Source organism: Haemorhous mexicanus, chromosome 5, assembly GCF_027477595.1.
Source record: "Haemorhous mexicanus isolate bHaeMex1 chromosome 5, bHaeMex1.pri, whole genome shotgun sequence".
In the NCBI taxonomy this organism is placed as follows: domain Eukaryota; kingdom Metazoa; phylum Chordata; class Aves; order Passeriformes; family Fringillidae; genus Haemorhous; species Haemorhous mexicanus.
In genome coordinates this window covers 11,167,410-11,194,090 of record NC_082345.1, presented here as the reverse complement: position 1 = coordinate 11,194,090, position 26,681 = coordinate 11,167,410, and the positions used below count along the sequence as shown (strand labels likewise).

General features: G+C 44.6%; 1 protein-coding gene across 1 annotated transcript; it reads right to left on the bottom strand.

The window, feature by feature from the left end:
- Nucleotides 1-1,275: 1,275 nt before the first annotated feature.
- Nucleotides 1,276-25,221, bottom strand: ATP6V0A4 (ATPase H+ transporting V0 subunit a4). Its single transcript, XM_059847859.1, has 20 exons — nt 25,013-25,221; nt 24,449-24,527; nt 23,547-23,641; nt 22,368-22,493; nt 21,902-21,996; nt 21,025-21,151; nt 20,367-20,449; nt 15,606-15,699; nt 14,808-15,020; nt 14,382-14,532; nt 13,497-13,636; nt 13,048-13,205; nt 12,506-12,599; nt 9,927-10,045; nt 8,764-8,980; nt 7,041-7,148; nt 5,009-5,143; nt 3,926-4,043; nt 2,734-2,905; nt 1,276-1,697 (listed from the first exon to the last, which is right to left on the bottom strand). The coding sequence occupies exons 1-20, from the start codon at nt 25,127-25,129 to the stop codon at nt 1,604-1,606; spliced, it is 2,535 nt and encodes an 844-aa protein (XP_059703842.1). The 5' UTR covers nt 25,130-25,221; the 3' UTR covers nt 1,276-1,603.
- Nucleotides 25,222-26,681: the final 1,460 nt, after the last annotated feature.

Genomic DNA, 26,681 nt, shown 5'->3' with positions numbered 1-26,681 from the left:
ATCTATTTCTGATAATCATCTTCTCAGTTACATTGCAATCACATGGAAGGCTGCAATTAAGATAAAATATGTGTTTGTGCAGAAAATTCACCCACTGTTTCATAAAGCAAATTCTTTTCTCTGTGTTTGATAATGCATCAAACTACTTTGGCCATTCTTTCTGCAAGACAGCTTTTCTCCTGAGTAGGAATAGACTAAACAGGCTGGAAGGAAGAAACAAAGGTGATGTGCATATGCTGAGCAACTGTGACACCATCTGCAGTCACGTCTGTGTAGCTTTTTCTTGTTAGGTTACTTATGCCCAAAGAACTGGTGACCTGGGACCAGGCATGGGTCAAGGACACACACCTGTGCCCACCTCTTCTCAGCTCCAGCTGCTGCTCAGAGCCCAAGCTGTTGGAAAGGTTAGTATGGCCCCAAGGGAAAAACTGGGACTACTGCTTGGCTTGGGGCTGTATTTTCTCCCCTGTCACTGTAGGTGGAGGTGACTCTCAAGCCTGACTACCACAGAAACATAGCCTTTGTGGGGAATAGCACTGTGTGTCCTGCTTGGAACACTCCCATGTGGCTTTTTTGGTGGATCTGGATATTAAGGCAGTGAGTTTTGAAAATAAGGGCTCTTGTTTGGTCACACGCCTTGGAAGGGAGCACTGTCCACTCCAAATCCACTTCAAAACTATGTAAAGTTTTCTTTACATAGTTCAGGGTTAAAAAAACATAGCCTGTTATGATTAACATTATTCAGCTTGAAGGATTAGTGATTCATGAATATTTCAGAAGATCACAGTACATCAGTACTTCAAATTCACGCCAACTGTTTTGATTCCACTTTTCTTTCTGTTCATTAGATATTAGCATTTCTGCACAATCTGCTTTAACAACCCATCTTGAAAAATACAGCACATCTTGAGTCTCCAGTGACAAACAAGTCAATCGAGATAAATAAAATGGCTGCCAATGTGGAAACTTTTGTTTACATAGCTCAAAACTAACACTTTTGTTAAGTGATGATGTGTGTACATTTCTATAATCCAGTGTTGTCAAGCCCTGGAGCAAATCAGATAAAAAGGGGTTATTCTAGTAAAGCATTTAGAAAACTGCAAGTCTGCAATACGATCTGTCTTTGAGATGGTTTGCATTGTGTGCTAAATGAAGGACTGAAATCTTATAAGGGACTTAATTACGTCATATGATCATCCACAGACAAAACATATTTTCCTTGGAAAGAAATATACCACAACGACAAGGCAGCAAATGGAGCAGAACGCATGTGAGTCGATTGTTAATAACCCATTTATTTCCAACGCTGCATCTCCTCTTTTCAACCAAGCAGTAAGTAGGCAGCTGACCCCATCAAATGCTGAGGATCAGGTATTTGCAGACATCAGTGGAGTCTCAGCCAAGGGTTCAGCCAGACCAGCTGATAGAGGTCATCTCTTAGCTGATCCAGGAGTATATTGGAATGAAGCTAGGACATATTCATCTACAGCTCTTCTTTTAAGGGCCATGCCCCATTCGCTTTCACCCAATCTATCCTACTCTGTGGGTGAGCCACCACAAGGAAACAGCCTGGTCTGAGGAGGGAAGCAGTGATGCACTGGTTTTACTCTTCTGAGGTGCCATTGATGATGTGATTGAAGGAGAACGGAGAAAATTTGTATCCAGCTCCCACGTAGAACTTGTTCTGAAATTCCACCCTAGGGAGGAGAGAGGGAGGCATCAGTGTTGCCTGCAAGCAGGACCTACAGCTAGCCAAGAGGCTGAAATACGGCACCCATGGGAAAAGGGAGGCCACAAGGTGTTGGACTCTAAGCTGTGAATGTAGGCCCTTTATGGCACCAGCAGTGAGACACAGGCAGCCCAGGGAGCAACGTGGCATGCATCAGCTCTGACTGTCCATTGAGCCAGACTGGAAATGCTCATCACGAGGCCAATGAGACGCACCTTGCCTGGTAACCCGTTTCTAGAAGCTCTGAGAGCTGAGATAACCACCTGCTAATTACACTGGAGGGAGACAGACACCTCCTCTTCCCCGCACAATGACGAGCACCTGCACCATGGTTTGGCAGTGTTTATGATTTGTGCTAGGACATCACTTGGTGAAAAAGGCCACAGCTTGAGGCTCAGGTAGGATGCTGAGTTACAGTGGTGGTGAAGGGTGTTTTGTCACCTTGGTCTTGCTCACCTGCTGATGGTGGGTCCCCACCACTGTCCTTGCCTGCACTGATGATCAGGGGTTAACTTGGAGCTGGTTTCCCACAAAGCCTAGGCAGCCTGAAGCTTAACTTGGGCTGATGACACAAGCACAGACCCAGGTTTTCATCAGGTTTTGCACTACCAGCTGAACTCCTGCTGCCCTTGGCAGCAGTCTAGTTAGATCCTTGGGTGGGACACACAGCCAGTGGTGTGGCTGTGCTGCCCTCGGGCCTTGTTGTGCAGGTCAAAGAGGCCTCAGTGGCTCTGCACATTTACCAGGACAGAACTGCAGGTTGCCATTTGCCTCACATGCTGACAACCACCGCAGGTGCAGGAGGACAAGCAGGTAGCTCCAGGGAGCAGGTCAGAGCAGGGATCTCTGAGCTCCCTTTGGAGCTCCCTCAGTTCATTGGCCTAAGGCAAGCAATGGACCAAAGCACTGGCACAGCATGTCTAACACTGTGCCCAGCTGTTCCCACAGCCTGTTCCCTCCCAAAGCCTGGTCTGGGAAAAGCTCCAGAGGAGCACTGCCGGTACCAGTGCAGACGCAAGGCGTGCAGGAAGGCCGAGAGCCCCTCCATGACCAGCAGGATGGCCACCGTCAGCACCGCGAATGCCGCGAAGACGATGAAGATGGCGATGAGGCCTGTCCAGCCGCTGCTGCTGAGCCCATTGTGCATCACCATGGTCCAAAGCACCTCTGACAGCTCTGCAGAAGGAAATAAAACTGTGCTGAGCAGCAGCTACGGACAGATGCAGCATGCAGTCTGCCAGCTCACCCCTTTTTCCTAGTCTGTAGAACATGTATGCCCTTAGCTAAGCTTTTTAGTGGCTCTATTTTATTTGGGTATCTGTCCTCCATGTAAAGGTAATGTGTATCAGCCTCCACTCCACTCTTACTGAGCTCATTTCTGTGCCAAGAAGTACAGCTCACCCCTGTCAATCCATGGCACGCCACACCACAGCCTCCCTTCTTACCCCCCACCCCCTTTCTATTTTCTTTTTTTTACGTGCACAATTCTTTAGGGCAGGTGCACTCCTAGCCAGAGGCATTACAGCAATATTAATAAAAAGCATTTTAGAAAAATTGGAAACATTGAAAATCTAAGTTCCAGCCTGAGGCAATTTCTAGTATTTGAGCATCTGTTTTTATCACAAACCAAGACAAAAGACTTTGAAATGCTGTACATTTCTCATGGAATGTGATGTTCCACTGAATGTTTCTGGGAAAGATCCCAGTGAAAATGACAAATTCCAGAAACTCTTGAGCCAGACCTTTTCTTTCTTGTTTGCTGAAGAGAATCAAAATTACTGTTTCAAGTAATTTTGGCATTCATCTGCATTCCCTAAGGCTACAGCATGTGCTTCTTGGGAAAAGCAGCTCTGGCTCCCATACTGCCTTCACCTCCATGGACTGGACTACACAAGTGGACTGCACCTCCAATCGTGCCACACACCATGAGGACTATTCCAGAGGGGTGGCTAAAGAGCAGTGCAGGAAAGGGGCCCCAGCCAGTAAATACAGTCAGAGCTGCCAGGGATCGCCTCTGAAAACTGAGATGTCCACCATGAAACACTTGGAGTGATCTCACCAGAAGCAAAACGTCCTGACACATAAATGTCCACAAAGAGAAACTTGGATTTCATGAAGAAATTTGCAGGAATAGTCAAACACCAGAAGAAGCCATGACCAGCATGGTGAGGACACTAAAGGGGGACAAACACTCACGTGCATGGGCCAAGCTCAGCGCCCAGAGTCGTAGGTAGGAGGCTGTGTTGGAGATGCAGCCAAGGCAGTATTCAATGGTGTGGATAGCTTGGTGGACAAATATATCTCCAAAATTGAACTGAAAAAACATATGAAACCAAAAAAAGCTTTGTTAGTTCTCACTTCAGGGCTTTCTGGTTAGCAGAGCAACCCTCCACCAAAGGCTCTTCTTACTCCTTTCCTTGCTATGTCCTGAGCAACACAAAGGTATTTCCCAGGAAAAGACTGCTCTGAAAAGTGTTGGTTCTGTATGATCTTCCCATACATTCTCACTGGAGAAATACAATTCCAATGAAAACTAAATGTTTGGGGAACAGCTCACATTCCACTCTTACGATTTCAAATCCTTAAATGTCAATCCAGTTGCTGCCAATCTCTGTGATTTCTTATGAGACAGAAATTCTTATGTAAAATAGGGGCTTTCAGGCTATCTGCCTATGGGCATACACATTTTGGGAGATATCACTGAATAACTGTATCTCATAATAATGAATAAGCAAATCTGTGAAGATTCCCTGTGACTGGGAACAGCCAGCCATATCCACACTCAATATTGTTGATACTCCCAACTGCTACAAATATTTTTGTCACTTTTTCCTGTGTTGCTTTCTGCTGTAGAAGCTCTTGACAATATCTGCCAAAGGAAGGATTCTCTCCCTAGTCAACAGTTCTGGCTGCCAACTTTAAATGCTTCTTTGCAATTTAGAGGAAGGAAAGCTCCCTGACTCTTGGTAAAGAGTTGACCTTCTCTGGGTGCAATGTGGAAGTGAACAACCATCCCTGAGGAAACAAAACCTTGAGGTTTGTAAAAGCTTGAGGTTTGCAGGAATGCTTGCCACCACCAGGCAAAACCAAAGGAAAAATTCAGAGGAGTCAATTCAATGAAAGTTCAAACCCTATTCTGTTTGAAAATACAAACTGTTATAACAGTATGTGTTATCTTGTTAGAAAGAAGGGCTGGCAACTCTGCAAAAGTCTTCTGCTTGACTTTGTATCTTCTACTACTGTGTTTGTCTGAACAATTTTCTGTCCAAAGTTACTTACCTCTTCATCATCACCCTCATGTCCTTCATGGCCACCGCTGTGGTCTCCCTGGGAAGCTTTCTTGGAGTGATTGGTCTCTGGGACATCTACCTCATTTTCACCTCCTGAGTTTCCTGAGATGGCTTGAGAACGGATCTTTCAGAAACAAAATGCAGTATGCTTGGTTGATAACAAAATGAAGAAGCCCATGGCACAGAACTCCCTCAATAACCTCATGATGGGTAACACATGAAGGATTATATCATGAACATGAAGACAGTTTCAACAATAGTCATCAAGGACAGCAGAAATTGAATATTCCCACCAAATGGCTAATAATACCTAAATGTTTTCCATCCTAGAGCATTTTCCAGTGATTCCAACTATTTTGTAGCTAGTTTCTAGTGTCACAATACACTCCTTGATCCCACCATGAGAAGACCCATCACTTTTAGCAAATGAGAAAATGGAGGTACTTTTAAAGCTGATGTTCCCAATTAGATAGGTGCAAATCAAAGGAATTAGTGTCAAGTGAAAGAGCAACGAAGCCTGAGAGGATCATATGACTTGATGAAGGTCACATAGTTCTTGGATACAGGCAGAAATAAAATTCAAAGCTCTTGATTCACTTTAAACTGGCAAAAATCTTGGGGCAACTTCTCTATAATTATTATTTACGGGACTTTTCTAGAGGCCTGAACAACCTGATCTAATAGTCCTATTATACAGCATAACCAAATAGAGACCTCATGGCTTCTGTCAGGTTCTGCCTTGTCACCCTTTGTAGCCTCCAGCAGGTTTCATGGGAAAGGTCTCCTGACAACTTATTGTTTCCTAGTGCAGCAGTAATGATTGTCACACCTGCTTTATCTTTGCTTTACCTGAATGTCAGCATAGAAAACAGACTTTGCTGCAAATATATAAATCTAGGGGAACGTAGGATGTGATCAGACAGCTAACATATGAAAATTAGGAATAGAAATATGGGGGCACAATAGGAGGTGGGTAAAACCTGTCAGATTTTCCTAGCATAAAAGCAGGAGATGGAGTCAGCCATGTCAAGCCTTCATCCAAATCCCAGAAGAATGACAAAATAAGAAATTACAGTGCAGAGGCAGGGCTGAAAAGGTCTCCCAGGGACCTGGCTTTCAATTATAGGTCAGAAATGACTGGGTTGGAAAAGGTCAAGCAGCAAACCAGCATCTCTTTCTTCAAATGGAAACATCTGTGCCCTATAAATGGTACTCCAGCCACTAACTCTAACTATAAAGAGAAGTAAATCTTGACTGACAAGTAAAGTCCTGTTAGTGCAGTAATGGAGAGAATTAATGATCAGCTGGGAAACTGCAGCTGCCGCAGCTGTGTGTTGGGAAGCTGTGGGCAAGCCACAGAGCCCATGGGAAGGAGGGCTCTCTTATGTGAAGGCAATCACTTAAGGAAGAAAGAACTACCAGAAAGCAGGCAACAGCTTTTAAATCAAACCTCTCCTTCAAGCACTGTTGCTCTCCCCATGGCCAGGACTTTCACAGATGCCCCAATTCTACAGAGAGCAAACTAATGGTTAGTGGAGATTGTGGCCTGACAACTGAGGTATTTTCCCTGTCTTTTCTTTACCAGCACTTCAATCTTTCTGAATCTTCTTTGGTTTTGGATACAACAGGTGATAGAGCTTGGTGTCCACTTAACAAATGCAGTATGTCCTTGCCAGCAAAGCTTCTGCTTCCAGGGTAATGTTTCCTTCACTGGAGATATTCAAAAGCTGTCTGGACACAAACCTGAGTAATGAGCCCTGTTTCAGCAGGGAGTTTGGACCAGATGACCTCCAGTGATCCTTTCCAAATTTAGCCATTCTCTGACTCTAGTTTAGATGGTTTAGACATGTTCATACACATGTCCTGGGCATATGTGGCATAAAGCACACTTTGAAATTGTCAGAGGAAGCCTGAGGTCAGAGAAATGTAGAATTACATCACTGCAAGGAGTTTTTGGGGTCTGTCTCCCCAGCTTTGTCTTTGCAGTACTGAATCCCCCCCAGCTGATCCACACCCCTTACCATGCGCTGAGCTTTCTGGTGGTTGGCTCGGAGGATGAAAGGTTTAATTAGGAGCATCCAGGGAACAGCAATCAGAGCAAATATGACTAAGAAACTCTGCACTTCTTTCTAAAAGACAAAACAAGTGCAAAAAGTTGTTTTACTTCATTTAGCCAACTAAGTTTATGGTTAGAAAGCTGAGTCTATATAATGGTAATTTTTTAAATACAACAAATACAGCTCAGCTCCCTGTTGTATTTGGCTGTTTATCTTCTGCTTGTGAGAATAAGAAAATAAATGTATAGTGCTTAAGGCTCCAAAAAGCAGATTCAGCTAGAGATGATTGGAGACCTGGAGATGAAAGGCTTTCATGCTGAAAAGGGTTAATTTACCAAAATCTCATGCTACTGACTTGAACCTGGCTACTCAGTGTCCCAAGTGAATGTTCTAACTCTGTGTGAGTCAGTCAGGCTGCCTTGCTTTGATCAGTGTAGAAAGGCTGCAGTAAGAGCCAAGTCATTCAAGTCTTGCCCTGGATTTACTCCACATCTGCAATTCCAGAAGGAATTGAATCCCCATAGCTTGGGTTTGGTAACAGATTGTCCCCACAATATAAAGTGTTCTTATAAAGTGTTCTTCTCAGCATGGCACCCCTGTTGCTGTCCTGACAAAACTGTTGGTACTTTCAGAAAACAGCAACATCAAAACAAACAAAGAAAATCTTAAACCACAACTTCTTAACGTTAAACCTTTTTTTAAAAGCTGGCTCAGATGTCTGATCACCTTATGATTGGACTCATACAGTATTTTCATTCAGACTGCCCAGGCAGATGGCAGATTCTGATCCTGGTGGGGCAGGGGGACAGGAATATAAGAAAAAAATTGCCACCTGGGGAAAGCTTTGGGTTGTTAAAAAGCACAATGTTATCTAAAGATTTTTTAAAGGCTGGGAAGACTGTGTTTTTCCAAACTCCCCTGAATCCTTAACACAGTTTCTTGGAGGTGATTAGGGCTCTCTACTAATTCTCACTCACAGCTGTCCCTAAAATTGAGCTCATGTTGGAGCGCCCAGTGTGCAATTGTGTACATGTGGGTGCACACATGTGGCTGGATGCAGCACTTGCTTGCAGATTATTCATTGATGCTGCAGATGTAAAATCAATCAAAGAAAACAATCCCATGTTCTGAGAATATAAATAGAGATGACTTTAAAACAAGTTTTCTCTTAGGGGATATTTTTTTGCTTGCCTCTTTTTTTTTTTTTTTTTAAGTGAACTCCCAAGAGGAGTTAGATCTGACAAAAAGCTGCCTGAAAATCCTCTAGCTACTTCTACTTTTTTAGGTGAAAATGTCAAGTATTAAAGCTTTCCAAAGATGAAATAGGAACTTATTTATAGGAAGAAAGGAAGATGTCTCTAGCATTGTGACCAGACTGCAGGACAGCATGCCAGCAATACACAGCTTTGTATCTCTAGTCACACTTTGATTTTCCCCCCCAATAGTATCTTCCACTGCATCATTATTCTTGTCAGAATGACTCTAGGAAAGATTTTCTCTGCATCACTGATTGATAGCTGCTTTCCCCTCCCTGTTGACAAGACCAACACAAATACCAGAAGAATAAACTTTACTTTTGTGACTGACACTTGTGATTGTGCTTCTGAGCCTGTATCTTTAGGCCCACTCTCCACAACACCCACCACAAATACAAAACTACAGTGGATTCAGGCTGCTTGATCCATACCTGATGCAGATACAATGGAGCATTTGAAGTGTCACTATAGTTGAACAGAAACATGTTGATAAAGTGGATGAGGATGCTTGGTGCACTCTGGGATGAATGGACATCAAAACGACACCATTTGAAAATAATCATGAAGACCAGGTAGCCAAAAAGAGAGATAATAAAAATCATCTCTGGAATGAACTGAAGGATAATGTTTATGTATTTCCTGAAGTAGCTGGAAAGAATCAGGAAAGAAAACTAGAGTTAATACACTAGATATTAATGCAAGTTTGCACCCAAGTCTGGCAGTACTTAATTTTTGGAAAATAACCTAACATATTTACAACTATCACTAACCAAGAAGGAAGTCCATAATTAAAGGCTTTATCAGTGAAAGCCATTTTTAAATACAAAAGCTCTGTTATGTTAAACCACAACAACTGAATATCTTCAGGTTTTTGTACTTGACCTACCAGTATCTCAGCACCTCAAAAGATTATTACACTGAAATAAAAGACAATTTTCAAAAAAATGTCTTATTCACAAAGTTAAGCATTATATGTCAAGAAAGGTCAGAACCAGGTGTAGTATCAATCCTGTAGGGTCCTCTCAAACACTTTCTGTCCTTGAAGGTCACTACACACATTGCAGCTTTGGAGAGTCTCTCAACACAATAGTGTCAGGCCCTGCACTCTATCACCATTTTTTATTTGTTGTTGCAAAACCTAGAGGCAGAGATATAGACAAGTACACCCACAAACCCTGACCAAGAGCTGTTAAGCTAGGCAAAATGCACACACTCTGCAAGATTTCAGTGTGTTTTGGTTTAGGCCAAAAGAGCTTGTCTTTCAAGAGAAAAGTTGTCAATAGTGGGAGGTGCTACATCTTTTTAATTTAGTGTGCTTCAGTATTTCTGCCGAATTGAGAATATAAGAAAGTAAGTTAAAAAGAGAGTTTATTGAAGAAAATAGCTGCAATGTTATGGCTGTCCTTTGGACTTAGCACTGGATATCAACCATTGGGTGAGTCAGCCAGTGTATGGGGTATTTCTATTCACACCAGGGAAAGGTCAAAGTTTAAATCATCACTCCAAAATATGACTTTCTCTCAGTGAAGGACACCAGTTTAGTGATGAAGACTTGTGTGCTGCTGCAGCAACAGGCTTGCTGAAATGAACTTACATGTGATTGAAGAGACTGAGTATCACCCCAAAAACCATGTGCACAATCCCTATGACAACTGACATCTTCATTTTGTAGGAGTTCAGGAAAGTCAGCTTGTTCGATGCAATATTCCAGATCTTTGGGTAAAGGAACAGGGAGAGAGAGAGAAGAACAAGATTTTCAGGTGTTTGATCAATAAAAGTTTGTGGAAGTTGTTGCTTTGGCACCATCAATTTACTCCTACCAGTTCTAGTAAGAGGGTAGCAATGCACAGAAATCTAGATGTTCCTTTTATTACTTTTCACTCTGCCAAGGTATTAATCTAAAATGTATAAAGCATTTAACTTGTTTAACAAAGGAAATAACAAGGATTTTAAATGATCCTATGACTTTGCTTCAGTCCTCCAGGAACCTCTGCAGAGGCTGGTGGCAGAACCTAGATATTTTCTGTGTCATTTCCTGTCCTTAGGCTGAGTCATCATCTTTAGCAAAAGTGGAAAGGCATGAAAAAATCCCTCCTGCTGCAACCAAAATTAGTTCCACCCTCACCAGAGAAGCACAGAGGATAGACCCTTTTCAAACTTTTTGTTTGAACAGAAAAAAACTCTTTTCAACTCTTTGGTCATGGAGATGAGCTTATTGCCTGCCTCTCTGCACTAACTTTTTAGTTATGTTAGGACATACATCCTTTCTCAGTCCTGCCTTTTGTATGCTACAGTTCTTCAGGGTTGCTTCTCCTTTTTTTCTCAAACTTCCTAGACCCCAAAGTCTTCTGTCCTCAGAGACTGTAAGTAGACACTTTTCAGACATTAAGTATAGTACCTGAAGAGAAAGGGGGAAGACAGGATTGTTTGGAGGGTGGAACCTTAGCTTTTGCATGTTTGTTTGACATGCTTTGCCTCTTCTCTGAATACCAAAGAGACTGTCTAGCTTCTCCTTATCAGGGTGAGTTTTTTCAAAGATACACTTCAGTCATGCCAGCAGGATTTTGAAAATGCAAAGAGCCATCCATCCTTCAGGACAGATGACACAGATAATCTCCTCAGAGGTTATCTGGAAGCTGGTGCTTCCTGTCCACCCCTTCCCTGCCAGCACTTGCTCAGCCATTCTTCCCTCCCAGCCAGGACTTTTACACTTTTGAACAGGGAGAAGCCAGGTTGGAAGAGGTAGTCTAGGTCAACTTAAATTAGAGTAGCATGCAGAAAACTCAGCTGCTTCTGACATGATTTTCTGAACCAGACTGCCCACATCCTGGGCAGAGCTTTAGAGCTGAGATTATAAAAAACTGACTTCAAGGTCAATGTCTCTGAGAACCGTGGGAGGACAGAGTTCCTTTGGGTGACCAATTGAAATGAGAGTGCAACCAGCAGGGATGGGGGTTATTTGACTAATATGAAGATTGAAACAGGAAAACTTGATGTGAAAAAGTACGTTTCAATACATGATAAAAGACAGAACAACAAGAAAAAGGGAAATAGGACACAGAGAAGAAAATGTGGCTACGTTAAATAATACTGCCATTTATTTCACATTCCATGCAACAAATAGACTTCATGAAACTTGGAAGTTTGCTTTCAAACTGGTGAGCTATCTCTGGAATGGGTTAAGTACTCAAGTAAGGAAACAGAGTTCAGCAGATGTGTAGTAGAAAAGAGACTGTAGCACAAGATCACTCTCCAGCAAAATCAAATTTCCTTCTTGCTTACTGTTTTGCTGCTGTCTGTGCAGAGCTGTTGGCAATATATCCATTGCTAATTGCTAAAGGAAAGCATCAGAAGGACTGATGAATGGTGGGGTGAGTGGTGGTTAATGAAGTTGTATTGAATAGTGTGGTACCTGAGCACGATGTAAATAGTATGGAATAAGGGGTGGAATGGGCTGATTTTGCCTGGGTTAGAGATATTTTTCTTCATAGTGGCTGGTATGGGGGTGTATTTTGGATTTGTAAACACAGGATTTGTAAACACAGGGTAGATAGTATGGAGATGTTTTTGTTACTGCTGAGCAGGGTTTATACAGGGCCAAGGCTTTTGCTGCTTTTCATGAGGCTGGTGAGGAACTGTGGGGGGCACTGGAGGCTGGGAGGAGACAGAGACAGGGCAGGTGACCCAAAATGACCAAAGGAATATTCCAGACCATATGGCATCATGCTCAGTGTATAAAGTGGAGGGAAGAGGGAGGAAGGAGGGATGTTTGGAGTGATGGTGTTTGTCCTCCCAAGGCACCATCACATGTGATGGGGTCCTGCTGTCCTGGAGATGGCTCAGCTCCTGCCTGCCCATGGAAGAGATTACTTAATTCTTTACTTGTGTGCACAGCTTTTGCTTTCCCTGTTAAACTGTCTATATCTCCACCCATGAGTTTTCCAGCTTTCACCCTTCCAATTCTCTCCCTGATCCCACTGGTGGGGAAGTGAGTGAGGGGCTGCATGGGGCTTGGCTGCTGGCTGGGGTTAAACCACAACAACTATATAAGGAACAAAGAGCAAGAAGTGAAAAGCACAGCTTCAGGAGAGAGTGCAGGGAGCTACTGATGTACCTGATATGCAGAAACAGGACTGAAATACAAATTATCTTAGAGCAATTTAATTTAATTACCGGATCAATTCCAAATGGATATGGATTTCCAGAGTAGACTCCTGGGACTGCTGGATTCAACTGCAGCACTGTATTTTCTAGAAGCACATCCTTACTACAAGAGAAAAGGGAAATGACCTTTGCAGCTTAATCTCTCCATCGAAGCCTACAGTGTATTTATGTGAGGTGTGCTGAGGACTACCACAGGATATCTGTAGCTGACTCCAGCCTTTCTGTGACCTGTTATCCTGCACTTGTGTGCATGTAAATGGGCCCCACACAATGGCAGCCTCCCTCACACTGATAATTCTCTATGCATCAGTCCTGGACACCTGCAGATTTTTATGCACATCAGTGCCTGAATAAACAGGCGTGTTCCCGGGGACTCTACATTTCCATTTCAATAGTGAGTTCATCTGTGTGTGTCAGACAAAACCTCTGATTCATTCATGGCTACATCCACAGCAGGGAGTCTTTCCCTTCCCCACACAGGCAGTCTCTCTTTCCAAGCCTACATGCTCCATTTGGTGTGTTTTTACATCCTTCCTACATTTAGCACTTACTTCCAAGTGTTATTTTTAAACATGGGGATGATATGCCAGGAAGAACCAAAGAAGTTGAATGATTTGGAGAAGCAGTCATTGTAGATGAAGCCAGTGTACATGGAGAATATGCCCATGAGCAGGATCAGGTAGCGCCCGCTGAAAAAGGTGTTCCAGATCTGCAGGGGGAGAAGGCAGTGCCAGTGACCAAAGTACCTGCAGGTCCATTCGTCTGTGAGCCTCAAACAGCAGTAGACATGGTTGTACTGGTCTGTGTATATACAATTATTCATAGAAAATGTTGGGTCCCTTAGGCCCTCTGTGTCTGAACAGGTAGAATTGCCAGCCTCTGCGTCACAGGTATCTTTGAACCATCTCCACACAGCCCTTGGGAGGCTGGATGTCCCCCTTTATCCAGTGGGGCTGATGAGCCTTTCCCTATGCTGATAGGGTGTACCCCTGGTACTCACCTCATTAGTGCTTTTCTGGGCCAGAAGGCTCTTCTCATTAATGACCATCCAGAGTGCAAAGCCCAGCATGAGAGCACCGTGGCCACAGTCCCCAAACATCACCGCAAACAAGAAGGGGAAGGTAATGATAGTGTAGGGAGCTGCAGGAGGGAAAGGCCAAGAAGCTCAGCTCTCTCTAAACAAAAAGGCCTCATCAAAGAAGCAGTCTGCTCCAGCAGGCCATTCCCTACAAGGCCTCTTCAGTTCCTCCCCTACACACCAGGCAGTCGGATCTAGGGCAGAACTAGCTTTACCATCACAGAGAATGTTCAGTTGTATGACCTGTACCTTCCTTGCAGTTTTATCCTTTGCTTCTTACCTCACCATAATAAACACCATGTGTAGACAACTGCATTCTGTTTTGCAACACAAAAATGTATTTGAAAGTTACTATCATGTTTCTCAACCTGCTCAGCCTCAACAATCTGAGTTAATCTCACCCTTTCGCATAGGCCCCCATTTCTAGGTTTCGACTAATTCTCAGTGGTCTGAAATTCTCTATCATTGTTTCAAACTTTTGTCAGGTCCTTTCGGCCTTCTTTTCCTCAACACAGTGAGCTTAACTTACATTTCCCTTATGAGCTTAGTTCTTTTCCTCAGACCAGCTACCTCACCATTTGTTCTCCATCCTGTATTTGTATAGTTCCTTACTTCCATCACAATCATTCATTAAAGACCAACAGCCAAATTCCTTGCTTGAGAGAATCCATGCCTATACACCAAACAGTGCCAATATGGTTCAGATTTCTCAATCAGCAGTGAGTACATTTTTTAGGATAGTGAGACAGCTCAAAGGCTTTACTTTGGCTCATACAAATCAGTTCTTTGTAGCTGAGTGTTTCTCACCTGGGTTCATCTCCCTGTAGTTGCCCACACCATATGCATCCACGATGTTCTGAAATCCAGCTGTGAACTTGTTGGTCCTGTTGAAGGTGGGTGGTGCCATCTTGGTGTGTATGGCAGTGAGGATGGGGGCAATCGTGGAGCCACTGCGTTCCTGCAAACACAGTGTCAAGGACAGACACAGAGTGGATAGAATTGCCCCCACAACACCACTTCTGGCTCAAACATCACTTCTGTCACAAACCTGCTAACATTTAATGCTGACCTTAAGCCCTGTCAAAAAATGAAAGGTCAAATGAAAAAGGGACAAGCTCAACTTAGAAAAGGGAGCCCCACATTACAGTACCAGATCTGTCTGAAAATATGCTCAACACATAAACAATTCAGTGTGGGTGAGAGCTTCAAGGACCCAAACTGTTGCTCTGTTACCATTCCTTGATGGAGGGCTCTTTTTATCCGGTCAGCATCAGCCACTGGGAACCAGATCTCTGCAATGACACACTGCTGGGTGACGTCGATGTTGCAGCAATTCAGGATGTGGTAGATGGCCTTGATTTTCTTCACCTTGATCCCCCAGGCCCACAAGTTGGCTGCTGCCTCATGCAGCAGTCGCTGGCGATGGGACTCGGTTTGTGTTATCACCTGTTAGCACAACACAGGGCAACACTCAAGATAGGGAAGCACAGGGGGCATGAGCTACTCAGTTAATTGGAGAGGGCAGGTGGATGAGGGTCGATGGAAAGGAACTATTTGCATGAATGTGTGGGGTATCCTGGAAAGCAGCATCTGCAGGTGTGGACACAGGATCACTCAACACCAGGTGGACAGTGCTGCTCACCAAGAACTCTCCCTGCATGGTCCTGAGTCACTGTAAGTGTAGAGGAGACCGCTAGGAGTTACCTCACTGTGGGATTGGCTCCCTACCCAGTTGCTTACAGACTGGCCACATCTCACTCTGTGCTCCCAAGCTGGCATCTCCTGCAGGCAGCTCTGTGCCACAAACCCGGGGAATATCACACCCATGAGTAAAACTACAGCTCATGGTCTTGGGACCACCATGCATCATGTGGCCACCACAGTGCTGCTGCGTAAGTGAACAATGGAGATAATGAGATACGGTGTCAGGAAGACAACCTGTGTGGTCTGCAACATGGTTTCAGACAGGACAAATATCTGGGCAGGTCCCACTTGTAGGGTTCAGTCCTCACTAAAGCCACTGCCACTTACTGTGTTTAAATCCTCGATTCTTGTGTTGACTCCATCAAGCATTTCTCGGCGCTCGGTGGCAGACTCTGGACAAGGATAGACTGTGGCACGAAATCTAGCCTCAGTAAGAGAGAGTTGAGAAACACCCGTTATTTTATAGAAATTTTATATAAAACCCAGCTGAGTTTTCTTCCTCTGTACTCTTCTCAGCTCAAAGGCAGGGAAACTGGAATTCATTCCTGACCTAGCAATATACTCTTCTCACATACCACAGAGTCACACCTGGTCTTGCAGAAAGGTTCAAATAGGTACCTTTATCCCTTGATGAGAATAAGGATCCCTTCACCTGCTCTAGCTGAAAAACCCTCCTTGTCTTAGGTGATACAAGGACCTGATGTCATACAGAGGTCATGTATGACTAACAGGTAGACACCTCCCTCCTGTCCACAAGCTGCTTGAATTGAGACTCAAGGAAAACCCACCCTGGCAAAGGCAGCCTTGCTAACGCAGTAGCCAACAGATGTCCCTGTTGCACCGAGGTTGGAAAAATACCATGTGCCTGTCTGCACTACCCTCCTGCAGGCGCTGGGAGAAGGCATCAGCTGAGCTACTGCTGCACTGCAAGCAAACGCCCTTTGTGCGGGCAGGCTGCATAAGTAAATAACCCTGTAAAAACAAACAAGCAAGCAAGCAAACAAACAAAAGGACGGTATTTTCAGGATAAAATAGGAGAATGGCTATGTGCTTCTCGCCCACCTGTTTGGCTAGGCACCTTGGGAACAAGGGAAGGGTTTTAAACACCTGAGAGCGTGTCTGTTACATCAGCTTTGATAACCAGTATGAACGCTTTTATGAGCTTACCCCCAAGGTTCTGTTTGGAAGATTCAGAGGGCTTGTTTAGCGTGGTATAAGAAGGACTAATGTGGGATTCTAATTTGAGTGAAAATCTCAGCTCCATGCAGGTACTGCTTCAGCTATAGCACAGAACTCGACCTTCTCTAGCACAGCTGCAGGTCACTCTGGTGTAAAGGTTCTTCCACCAGCACAGCACACTACAGTGTTGGACACTATATGATCCCAGCACAGACAATTAGAAATGAGTTGCATGTCTCTCTGAGAAGTGTGCAGCTACCTGTCCTGCCTGCAAAGCAAGTCCCAGAGTACTCTTCATGCACAACAGCAGGCACAAGGAGTTTGGCCTGGGACCTTACAGGCCACAGGGTGCACTGCTGCTGCTCTCTGCCTGCAAGCCTGAGATGAGCTAAGGCGCTGCAGTAACTAAAATAGCAGACATCCCTCCTTTATTTACTTCTTGGCTTGTTCACTGATATCTAGTGCATGTGCCACCCCTGCCACTTTGATACTGCCCATCAGATCTGCAGGAAGAGATCCTTCCTCTTTGCAGAGCAGAGATCTCCTGCCCCTGACCTAAGGCAACACATTTCCACCATCCTGCTGTGGATATGCTGAGTAAGGGTTGCTGAAGGGCTGTCTTTCTGCATGTGAGATGAATTAAAAGATGTAACAGGGTCATAGGGGGTCTATCCCTGCTTAAGAGACAAAAATGTACAGGCTCTGTGTACAGATAAGCATCATACTCTGGCTTTGTCTGAGCGCAGGATATTTCACCACCTGCTCTACAAAATCAGTTCCAGCACACATACAAGTGAGTACAGTTGCAAATTGAACAAAACAGCTGCAGTTTCCTAGAGATCAGCCCAGAGCTGTGTGTAATGACAGCACGTACTCTTCAGCTAAACTTCCCTTTCCAGAATTGAATTTCTCCTCACTCAACACCTGGTATTCGTTTCCAAAGGTTATTCACCCTACCTAATTATTTCCATCTTCTTATTCTTCACAGCTCTTAGTTCATCTTTAATAAGGATTTTTAATCAAACTTGAAAGCTTGTTCCTCTGTGCTGTACAGTTCCCCCATTCCCAATAACGTTATTGCAGCAGTGCTGCTTTGATCTTTTAACAGCCATTTTGCATACTGAGTATCAGCTTTGCCCTAATGGCACAGACATCTCTGAAAGCTCCAGGAGAATTCAGCAGGGAATCCTTACATTGATAAACTCAGCTTAGTATTCACATTAGTACTGAGGCAGCCGCAAGAGAAGGAGGAAAAGAAAAATTCTTACGTTTTCCTCCTTCCTGCTCCCTCTACACCTTTCACTAATAAATTTGTGCATGGACTTAATGCTCATGAAATTGGCAGACTAATGTTACCAATTAGAGTCAAGCAGGGACTACAAGTGTAACCTGAGGCACACAGCTCTGCAAACAAATCTTAGCCTGCCTTGTAGGAGGCTGGCTCAGACCAGTCCCATGATTTTTGCAGGATATTTACTTGTCATGAATGATGACTTAGTGCTAAGCAGAAATATCCTGCTAGGGCTGGAACGACACTGCCATCTGCTTTAGGTATAGTCATCCCTGCCTTAAAGGTGGACCAGACTAAGATGTCTTGGCCTGGGTACCAGGGATGGCTGATGGCCCACAGAGCACAAAAGGAGGGCCAGAGGATTAATACATTTAGAAATCTGCCACAGAGGAAAACATCCATATAGATGGGCATATTAGCAACCAAAAATTTGAAAGGAAGAAGGAACATAGAAGATGACTTCATTAACACTGCAAAGAGTGTTCTGTGGATTTGTCTTTGGTAGCTGTATTTTCCTTCAGTTACAAGGGCCTGAGAGAAACCAGTCTAAGTTCCTTCCTACAAACCTACCACCACATACATCTGCAATACTGGCTCCTAGAAACTTTGCACACCACAACTCCCTGTAGGGATCTGCTCACATTTCCAGCACTGCCTGAGCCCCAGCTGCAGAAGGTTGTGCCTATGGTTTGGGGGATTTTCGTGTCAATCACAAGGAATATGTTGACAGGAATTGTGTTGCTTGTTCTTGTACTCCCATCCCGGGAAAAAAATATTTGACTTTTGACTGCAGGAAATTTTAAATGCTGCAGAGGGAAAAAAAAAAAAAAAAAGACATCCACAATGAAGAGCTTTCAGCACTCTGTGGGAAACCCCAGCCAGTTCTAAGTGTATGACCTGGTGACTTCTTCTTGCAAGGTCCTTGGCACAGGGGAAAATCCAATGGGAGGCATTTCCCACCAGCAACTGCCCATGCAGAAGGGGAGAAGGGGTCTGAGCAGCATTTAAAAAGCAAGCAAAGAAATGAGACATAAAAGGGACATGGGTCTGATGAAGCAAGTCCAAAGGAGATGCTCAGAGGGATGAAGCATCTCTGCTATAAGGAAAGGTTGAGAAAATTTGGGTTGTTCAGCCTGGAGAAGGAAAGGCTCCAGGGAGATTTTACCACAGCCTTCCAGTACCTAAAGAGGCCAACAAGAAAGCTGGAGAGAGACCTTTTACAAGGCATGTAGTGGCAGGAAATAGGGGGAATCGCTTTAAACTGAGAGTAGGTTTAGGTTGAATATTAGGAAGAAGCTCTTTACTGTGAGGGTGGTGAGGCACTGGCACAGGGTGCTACAGAGAAGTTGGGGATGCCCCATCCTTGGCAGTGTTTGAGGCCAGGCTGGATGGGACTTTGAGCAACCTGGTCTAGTGGAAGGTATCCCTGCCTATGGCAGGGGGGTTGAAATGAAATGATCTTTAAAATTACTTCCAACTCAAATTGTTCTGTGATTCTATTAGAGGCAGTAAATTGTAATCCAGAAAGAGAACGAGGCTTGCTGAAAACTGAAAGAGCACTGGCAGCAGCAGTCTGATCCTGCACAATGGCTATGGCAGAGCTCCTCGTATGTCTGAGCTCCAGGATCAATCAGTGATTGAGAGCTGGGAGTCTTCCCTCATGTCCATGACTGCTTTATAGACAGATGCCCACCTCAGGAGGGCTGAATTTCCCTCTGGATGGTCATTGCCCTCCACTGCTCACAGAAGGTACCTTGGAGAGCCCCATTTGCAATGCAGGAATTGCTAACAGTCCCCAGGGTTCTGTCACTTGGGACTGAAGTCAGTCATGCCAGCTGGATGAAAGATCCACCTGCTTTTATTCTGATGAAAGGCAGGACATAAGGAAAGACCTGCCCTGAGTGCAGATGTCAGAGAAGAGCAATTGCTCACTCTCTCCCTGCAGGCTCTTGGCTGGCCTTGCCTGGCTGAGGAGCTATACCTGAAATGGGTTTGGTGACAGCAGACAGATCCTCTCATCAAATCTGATTTACACTGCAACAAAGCTCATTGGTCATCAGTGTTATGAAAGAGTAACAAAATATTCAACCTGAATTATCTTTTCAAGATGCTTAACAGGGTGGAAACAAGTCAGGTTGTATGAAGCTTTCATTTCTCTCCTGGGCTCTGTCTCTGATTACACAGATATTGCTCAAAGGCCTTGGGAAAGGGTTGAATAAACTGCAGCATCATCTTTCTATGAAGAAATGCAGGAAGGCTTGAGAGAAAGTTGAGGATTACCATGTTTCCAGTCCTCAAGTTAGGGCCCCTGATTTTCAGAGGAAGTGTGCTGACTATTTTTTAAAGAGTCCCCTTTTAGATGTTCCAAGTAAAAAAGCGAGCAGCTGAAGCTCTCAAGAGCTGTATGCCACTTTGGAAAATGTAGGATCTCGAGTTCCAAGTGCCAAGGTGATGGATGTCTTTCATGATTAGGAGCAGCAGAGCTGAGGAAGGGAAGGGAGGTTGGTTGCAGAGCTGACAGCTGGAGATCTGATATCCAGCTCCAAATTCAGCCAGCCCAGACTGCCAGTTACCACCTCTAGGGGAGTCATTGTGGCGTGCCCACAGGCCTGTCTTACCCATCACAAATCTTCTTGATTTTTTGTTTAAGCTGCTCTCCTTGATAGAAGATAATGAAAACGTTCTTCTTCACCTCTTCTCTCTGCAACACACAATTCAAGCAGAATATAACACACTCAGAGTCCAGTGCAGAAAAGTTGGTATCTTTTTTTGGCAGCCTCTCCACTGGTTGTTTTATCCCACATGCCCAGTTTCCCATCAGTTCCACATCCCAGATGCTCTTTCAGGAAACAGGCATGGGCAGCAGCTCTGGGTTATGGGGGAAGGAGCAATGTGGAGCAGAGGGGACAGAGTTCCACTGGGGCACAGGGTTCACCCCAGAGACACCAAGAGGAATTGACCCTCCATGGCTAATTCCAGGTGGGGACAGCCACAGTCCACTTCCATGGTGGTCCCTGTAATACAGCTGCCCTGTGAGGCCTCATGTGCATCTTAACAGGCTGGAAAAGAAACCCCCTCAACAGCAGCAAAAGGGGAAAGCAATGTCAGAGAAACTTCTCCCATCCTCCAACTGTCCCACATTTGCCCTACAGGCTCAGACACCGAGCTCTGGAGAGGCAGCCAGCGCTGCAGCACAGTCCAGGTCCCCAGTTTTGTGTCTGCAGGTCACAAGCACCCACAGAGGGCAGAGGAAAGCACAACCAGCTTGGTACCTACTGTCACAGGGTCCTCCATGGGGGTGTCCATTTCTGTGTACCTCAGGTAAATGTTTCCCCTGCAGGCTCGCCACAGTAAACGCTCGAAGGGGATCATTCTTTCCCTCTTTATTACCCCTGCTGTGAATCTGAGCAGAGTTACAAGATACATTAATTACAAGCCCATTCCATGCCTTTTAGGACCTGTAGCACACATGATTTCACAAGCCCTTGTTTTCTAGTCTGTGCTAGCCAGGGCTCTGCTGCTGCTGCAGGCACTTCTAGGAAAACCTTCCCTGCTCAAGCCTGGCTTTTATCTCAATCTACTGACTTTGTTCTATGGTTCTTTCTTAAAAAAAACAAACTTTCCTAGATCAACAGGTGAAGATGAAGAGAAAATTCTGGCTAGAAATGGAAGAATGGGGAGATGCCTAAAGTCACAAAAATGAGAGTGTCTGAATGGCAGAGGCAGGAGGTAGAAATTTTGAAGTGCTGGTTTACTCTCCTGTTTTCTTTTTCTGAGAAAGCATCAGACTGCAGCCCAGTGCAATAGCATGGCTTTTTCTGTGGTTAGACATCTGTCCATGAGGACCAGATGCCTGAGTCCAGAAGTCATGGGTGAGGCACCTTAAGATGGCAATTTTCAGTCAATACCTGCTAAGGGATCACTGGAATTGGTGGCCTGGAAGCAGAAGTCCATTTGTCCCACTGACCCATAACCTGACTATAGTTTTGGTGATAGTTTCTGAGGACAGTGACTCTCTTATCTTCATGAAACAGCTGTGCAGAGGAGGCTGGTGAGCACCCTCTGCTAAGAAGCTGAAGGAAGCTGTGCCAGTCACAGCAATGCAGCACAGGAGGGAAGTCTGGCCAAGCTGGAGGCCATCACCAATACACACCCCAGCTTGGCAGCTGCAGCAGCAGGAGTGCTTCTCAGCTCCAGCAGTCCAGATGTGTCTTCACTAAAGAAATCATCTGGCAGATTGGTTTCTGCCTGGAAAACATTAGTTTTACAAAACACTCTTCAGCATTGACAGTTTAAAAACTATTTCCACGTTTTTCTCTTCAAAATTTTTCCCCAAAGGTAGCTTTCCATGGAGATAAGACTGAAGGAAAACCAATAAAAGTAAGCTATATCTTAGCAATGGAAAAGCACAAATGCTATTTTCAAAGAGAACTGTGAGCTAAGTTTTTGAGCCCCACTGACTCACGGAGCAATGCAGGCTCCAAAGTGACTGAGGTGTTTTTGCAAACCTCATCATGGCTTGTGGTAAAGACCTCTAAAAGCAACATACACCAAATGAAAGTGCAGGTTCTTAAAAGAACTTTCCACATCTCTATTGGAAGAGCAAAGAGGCCTCTCACCTCAAAGAAATCCTGGGTTTTCTTCAGCAGATGTTTGAGCTCTGTCAGCTCAAGGAAGTTCTGCTTCAATGTTTGCTGGTTCTGGTTGGCTTCCAGCAGCTCAGCTTCAAGTTTCTCCAGCACTGTCTGTTTAGGGTCCAAGCACATCCAGAAAAACTCTGAAGCAGATCAGTGGCTCTTTCTCAAGGTGATACCAAATCTCAAACAACAGTTTTGGTTTGGTTTGTTTTTTGTTGTTTTTTTTTTTTTTTCAAGGGAGAATACAGAAATATTCAACAAACAGTTTGATAAACACTTTTTGTAGGAAGATATTCATCAATGCCAGTGCATCACTTTTCCATTGCAAACATTCCCTGATGGATTTGTTGTCCTCTTCTGGCACTGGAGTTCTGATGCCCCTGACCCAAGCACAGGCAGGTAGGTGTGTGTGGTGTAGGTGTCTCAACCTGGCTGGGTATCTCTGTGGTTCCTCACAGACATCTCACACCCCAGACTGACTGGCTGCCATTACACTGACTACAAAAGCAACCTACATTAGTTTAGGTTCATTAGTGATAGGCTAAAAATTAGGTGATTACATGGGGCTGGGAATATACCAGGAAACCAAATTGCTAGTGAAGCTAAAGCCCTTGGAAAGCTTGATTTTCCTTTCTAGTCACCTTCGTGTGCAGCATTTTATAATTACCCTGTCAGTAAACTTTGCTACCAGCTGGGCTAGAATAAAGCATCCCTTGCACATCCAAAAGCAAGGCCCAAGTATTTGTGTCAGGCCCCAACATCACAACCATACTCCCAGCAGGACAGGCAGTCCTGGGATTTTTATGCATTGAAGTGGGTTTTAACATCAGGTCTCTTGGTAAAACACCAAACATTTCTTATTCTCTCCTATAGGATGATGAGGCATTCTGTGAAAGTAATACTTTTTTCTTAATATGGGGGACCAGAGGGATGTTTCACAGGGCATGGTAAAAAGACTGGGCTCCTTTAGGAACAGGCAGCAGGACCAGCCTCAGCCTAAGTGCTGAGGCAGCAACTTGGGGATCACCTCCTTGGGCAGGGAGAGTTGTGCCAGTCTCAGGCACCAGACTCTTCCTTGCAGGGAGGGTTCTACTGAGCACATTACACAGACAACCTGGTGCACAACCCTTCCCTCTCCTGGGTCCACTTCAAATTCTGTACCTCCATATCAATCATTTCCCGAGGCAGGGGTGTCTCTGGATACTTTTCTCCTTTGACTATCTCAATATTATCTTCCATCTCATTTTCCAGAAAACCTGCAAGCAAAGGGCACAGAACTCTCAACACAGAATCATCCCTGGTGCATCATCCTGGTCACCAGCTTGTTGCTCTGCCAGGACCAAGGCATCCCATGGAGCTGTGACAAGATTAATTGGTACATGAGTGCCATCATCCCAGTGCACATACACAGCCACCAAAGAATTAACACCCCCAGCCTCCTTTCTCAGTGGAGGCTGAAGTCACAGTGCCCATTCCCATGTGGGCAGCCCTCAGCCCTGGCACAAGTGGCCACCATGGCCCCCTTTATTTGGGGCAGTGAGTAAGGCATGCAGAAAGCTCAGGTTCCACTGCTTGGCCAACAATGCCAGGTGCTGCCACTGTGAGTACAGTGGGCACCAGCGTTGTGGTGGGGAGAGTGCAGAGCTCCCAGGACACACATCCATGGGACAGTGGGAATCACAAGCTCTGCTGCTTGTGTTTTGAAGACTTATCTCAAGGCTGAAACCCAGAAGAAGTGTGTGCCAACACCTGGTGTACTGGTGTAAGAGTCAGGTTATTTGGACCAGCCTCCTGCCCAGCCCCAGATTTATCTTGTGATTTTATAAAAGCTAATTAACAGTTTTAAGTTCAGTTAACCATTTTCAAAACAAGGGCAACAATTTATTGCCCATATGGGGTGAAGTGGTAATTAGCTGACGCATGGAAAACATTTCCAGGGGCTCAGATGAAAACATCACCATTTTGCCACTAATTCTGCTCCCCAGTGTGAGAGCACTTAAAGAAACAAATCCCACACCACCAGTTGGCAGGAAGCCGATTGCATTTGACAAGCGTTTACTCACGCAGGATTCTCTCCAAGGATTCGCACCTTCTCACTTCATTCACAAACTTTCTCTGGAAGCTGTTGACATTCACATTCAGCTAAAAACAGGAGGGAAAACAAGCCTGGGGCTGAAGGCTGCACAGTGCTGTGCTCATTTTTTACCATTAGCAGAGAACAAGGGCCTTTGGTGCGGATGGCAAACACCACTGGGTCTGAGAGGGTCCTGCTGGCAGGGCAATACCGTGGGCTTCCCCCTGGCCCAGGACCTGGTGGCCTGGCCCACAAGCTTGCTGTGACAGCAGGAGTCACAGGGGGGCCTTCATGGAGACACTTCCCGCGTCCTGATGATGCAAAGGGCTGCTCCAAGGCTGTGCAGAGGGCATGCAGGGCACTGGGTGGGGACTCAGGGAAGGGTGGGGTCTTGGCATGGTGTTTGGGTTTCAGATCAGCCTTGGAGAAATCCCGCTCTCACCATGGACTTTTTGGCCTCCCTACAGGGGCATCTTTCCCAAGTGCTTTGAGGGAAGGACGAGCACACCCAGGGGCACCTCTCCAACAGCTCAGCATGTCAGGCACTACTCACATCTCTGAACTGCACCAGCCCCAGCTCCCCGAGCTCAGCCACGCAGCAGTAGGCAGCCTCCACCTGCAGGAAGAGCTGCCTCAGGCTCATCTCCTCACTCCGGAAGATGGAGGCCATCCTGCCCACTCTTCTCTGGCCTGGAAGGCCCTGGGAGTCCTCGTGGCAGCAGCACTGTCTTCCTTGCCCAAGCAGGTGCAAGAAGGTGCCAAGCTCTGCAGGAACATCAGGGTCACTGAGTCAAAGTGCTGGAGATAACCCAGTACTGCCCATCACATCCCCCAAAAGGGTTTCTTCCCCTTCTGAGAGCCTCCTTGAACCCACATGAGGCTTCATCCCACCAGAGCAGTGATAGATGCTAAGGTGTGTGTGTGCCACAGGGAAAGGGGAGGGTCACCAATCTGCTGTGACAAATGATGAGCAGATTCCCTGCCCTGTCCTCTGCTGGACCTAAGCACTCCAGACCACTGCACTCAGGCTCTGTAATTTGGTGTTGGATGCTGTGATTGGAAAGAACTCAATTTCTCTTTGCCTTAAACACACAGACAAAACAAACCCCAAAGGAACAAACCCCAGTGATTTCACCTTGCAATTAGAGAAGTGAAAGAGGCCTGGCTGGTTTTTTGTCACTGCCATTGATAGTGTGAACATTGCAAACTCATCTGGAGCATGTCATATGGGTGTGGGGAGAAGAGTAGACTATTTTCTTTAAATTAAAATTACCTTTAGGATTTCAAAAGCATTTTTTCCCCATAAAGGACTGATTTCAAAATGAGATACATGAAATAACATGTATTGCATAAAATTTCCTATCATCTCTATACTTATTATTATTTACTTTGACTAACCTGAACATAGAAATTGTCTTTAGTTGTTCTCACACAAAATTAACTGATCAGCATGCACAAACACAGTAATTATCTTTTTCCAGAGAAAAACTTGCAAGTAGATACACTTCTTGCATGCATTAAATTTTGTAGCAAGTGTATGTTTTACAAATAGCAAAACAAAATCCTTTCATAACCTCACTTCTGCTGTTGACAAGGGCAGCAAGTCAATTGTCTTTAACCTCTTCTGTCTCTATGAACCTTATTTTTCAGCATTTTATAATAAATTGTGGATTCTATGAATTCTCTTTATAACATACAAAAAGATTAATCTTAAATATGAGAGAAGCATTTCAAGGTCTTAAAGCCTTATTTAACAGGAGCATGATAGTCACAGGTCTGTATTTGCTCAAATGTTCTAGGAATTCTCCCTCTCTCTGTGCCCATTCACTCGAAAATTTAAGATGCTGAAAGTACAATATATGATAACTAATAGCTTGTTAAAAGAAAACATCATGTGTTAACTTAAATGAGTATATACATTTTAAATTTGGTTGGACATTTTCCAGCAAACTGTATTTTTCACAGGAGAAAAAGACAAAAGCTGCAAGAGACTTACTACTCATGCAAAGTAAATCTGTGGTAAGTAAATATAAAAGTTTAAGAGACCATCAAAGTGTCCAATCCTAATTTCTTTAGACTGAAAAGTGTGAAGAAACTATAGTCTAAAGCAGTTTGTATTTCTAAATCTGCAGTTAGCTTTTATTTTAAAAAAGTGCTAAATCCTGAGAAATAATAGAACAAAACTCAAATAAAATATTTATAAATATCTTAATTGAGCTGCT